General features: G+C 54.1%; 1 protein-coding gene across 1 annotated transcript; it reads right to left on the bottom strand.

Moving 5' to 3' along the window:
- Positions 1-722: 722 nt before the first annotated feature.
- neurog1 (neurogenin 1) lies at positions 723-1322 on the bottom strand. The gene has a single exon (XM_075480775.1). The coding sequence runs from the start codon at positions 1320-1322 to the stop codon at positions 723-725; it is 600 nt and encodes a 199-aa protein (XP_075336890.1).
- Positions 1323-2839: the final 1517 nt, after the last annotated feature.

The following is a 2839-nucleotide window of genomic DNA, read 5'->3' as shown; positions in this document are numbered from 1 at the left end:
AAGCTTCAGAAACATTCATTTAATATAATATATATATATATATATTTATCTTTATTAAAGTGTGTAATAAACGATCTGTTTCCACCTGATGCTGAAACCGTTTTTCTTATCAATCATCACCTTAAAGAGCTCACGCACACTCCAGTGCGCGCGCACCCGGCAGAGAGAGACACACAGACACGCGCAGCTTTATAGAAACGTTATAACTTTATTCATTTCGTAGAAAAACAAAGTTCACAGTAAATAGAATAAAAATCTCTTTATGTACAAAACACAGGGTCACGTGACAAAACAAAATAAATAAAAATTAATCTGACAGAGAGTGCGTGTGTGTGCGCGGGGGGGCAGAATACATAATGAATGAGAGCAGCTCCTTTCAGGCCTTTGTGGAGCGGAGAAAGCCAATTTCCACGCTCAGTTTTCTGCTTCAGCACTCTACAAATTGTAAAATTGACTTTTCACCTCCGCGAGGAGGAAGAGGAGGAAGAGGAGGAGGAGGAGGAGGAGGAGGAGGAGGAGGAGGAGGAGGAGGAGGAGGAGGAGGAAGAGGAGCTGTAACCTGCAGGGTGGGGGGGCAGTGCAAAGTTTCAGAGGGAAACTCAGAAATCTGGATCAGTCTCAGGTCCATGCGGAGCTGTTTAAGGCAAACTGTGATTCTGCTCATTCCCACGCGTTCATGGGTCTCTGGGGCTCGTGCGCGCCTCGTGCACGCGCGCCCCTGCTCAGTAGATGCCCGGCACGAAGCTGCGGAAGCCGAACAGCGCGCTCTGCTGCAGGTAGCCGTAGTCCTGCAGGGCGGCGGGGCTGCCCGGGCTGCCCGGGCTGGAGGCGCAGTAGGCCGGGGAGGAGGAGGACGAGGAGCCGCTGGGGCTCCAGGAGCAGGCGTCGCTGCCGGGGCTGGGGGCCTCCAGGCAGGGCGGCCGCGGCAGCGGGGCGGCCGCCGGCTTGCCCGCCTGCAGGTCGGCTATGCGGATGGTCTCGGACAGAGCCCAGATGTAGTTGTGCGCGAAGCGCAGAGTCTCTATCTTGGTGAGTTTGGTCTCGTCCGGGAAGGCCGGCAGCACGCCGCGCAGCTCGTCCAGCGCGTCGTTCAGGTTGTGCATGCGGTTCCGCTCGCGGTCGTTGGCCTTCAGCCGCCGGTTCTTCCTCACCACCGGCACGGTGCCGTCGCCGCGCGCGCGGCCGCGGCGCCGCTTCTTCTGCTGCGGCTGCTCGGGCTCCGGGGACGCGGAGCTCAGGCTGCCGCGCGAGTCCTCGTCGTCGTCGGTGTGCGGGAAGAAGTCGCAGCTGTTGCTGTCGATGTCGGAGTACACGGAGTCCATGATCCGGGTTCTGAGGATCCGGGTTCTGATCTGAGGAAGAGAAGTGAAGTTTATTTATTTTGCACTTTTCAGCAACAAGGCGATCCAACACTTTACAACACAGAAACAACAATCAGGTCATTTTAGTTTGTAGTAGGATTGGTTTAACTATAACAGGTAATCTGAGTAAACTAACAAACATGGATAAACTTTACAGCTAATAACAGAACGGCTGGTATAATGAATGATATCAGATCTTTAGAAGACTTCCCTCTGAGGGGAAACATTAAGGCTGGTACAGCGGAAACAGAGGAGCGGTGAGCACCTGCCGCTGAGATCCTGGATCAGCGCAGCGCGCGCGGCTGCACGCGGAGGCTGCGGGGAGCGCGTGAACTTACCAAAAGTGTGCGGGAGTTCAGATGCAAACAGGTCCGGCGGGTTCTGCACGCGTCGCTTTGCTCTGGATCAGCTCGTGCGAGCCGGTGAGCCTGGCACACGACCGGCCTCAGCCCGCTTATATAGCGCGCGCGGGACAATGCCCGGCCCCCTGCCCCCCCCCCCCCGGAGGATGAGGTCTGCCCCGTGCCGCGGGAGATGCTCATTAACATAATGACGCCTGCGGTGTCTGTCCGGCGCGCACAGAGAAGCGTGCCGGTAATCACGGCCAGCCAATCAGAGCGGGCGGCCGGCCACGCGAGTGACACGCAGGAGCCCGCATCCTCATCCTCCTCCTCCTCCTCCTCCTCCTCCTCCTCCTCCTCCTCCTCCACCGTCAGAGTTTTAGATAAAAACATAAAAAAGGGAAGAAAGAAAGAAAGAAAGAAAGAAGGAAGAATGCCCCTAACCCGAACCTCCCGCCGGGCGGAGACACGCTCCGGAGCACCATCCCTCCATCCTTCAGCACAAAGAAACTTTCTGACCTGAACACTGACGTCACAGAGTTTAAAGTCAGTTTGTGTTGAACTTCAGGTGTTAAAATGTTCAGAAACCAAACTGATGGAGAGTGGGAGCAGGGACCCCCCCATTTATATGGCATACAGTTGTGTTTTAGATTTAACGGGCCCAGTGCCGTGTAAGAACATAGCTACTCTGTTATTGTACTATTCAAATAATGCACAGGTTAATATATTCATGTTTTTATTTTAAACATGTGCGAGGTGCAGGGTGGCCGCGCCACTGCCATTTATAAACACTGAGCTATACAAATGATGCACAGATTCTAACTTTAAACATCCTCAAACCGTCTGTGGGTGGCACGCGTTTCACACAATTAGTGAGAAAACTGTTTGAAATAAATTTAAAAAAAATGTTAAAAATCGTCTAATCAACCAAAGATTTCGCGACCCCCCCGCAGTACCTCCGCGGACCCCCCGTTGAAGACCTCTGAGTTAGAGATTCAGATCAGATTTATTGGTCACGCACACATGAAATGTGTCCAACTTTTAACCAGCCAGGTGGGCAGCTGCTGACACTCAGAGACGCCAGCCTGGAGCGGCCCGGGGGGCAGGGGGGGGTACGGGGCTTTGCTCAAGGGCACC

The sequence above is a fragment of the Odontesthes bonariensis genome, chromosome 13, assembly GCF_027942865.1.
Source record: "Odontesthes bonariensis isolate fOdoBon6 chromosome 13, fOdoBon6.hap1, whole genome shotgun sequence".
NCBI classification, from domain to species: Eukaryota; Metazoa; Chordata; class Actinopteri; order Atheriniformes; family Atherinopsidae; genus Odontesthes; species Odontesthes bonariensis.
The sequence above is the reverse complement of the archived record's forward strand: the minus strand, read 5'-3'. Positions and strand labels throughout refer to the sequence as shown.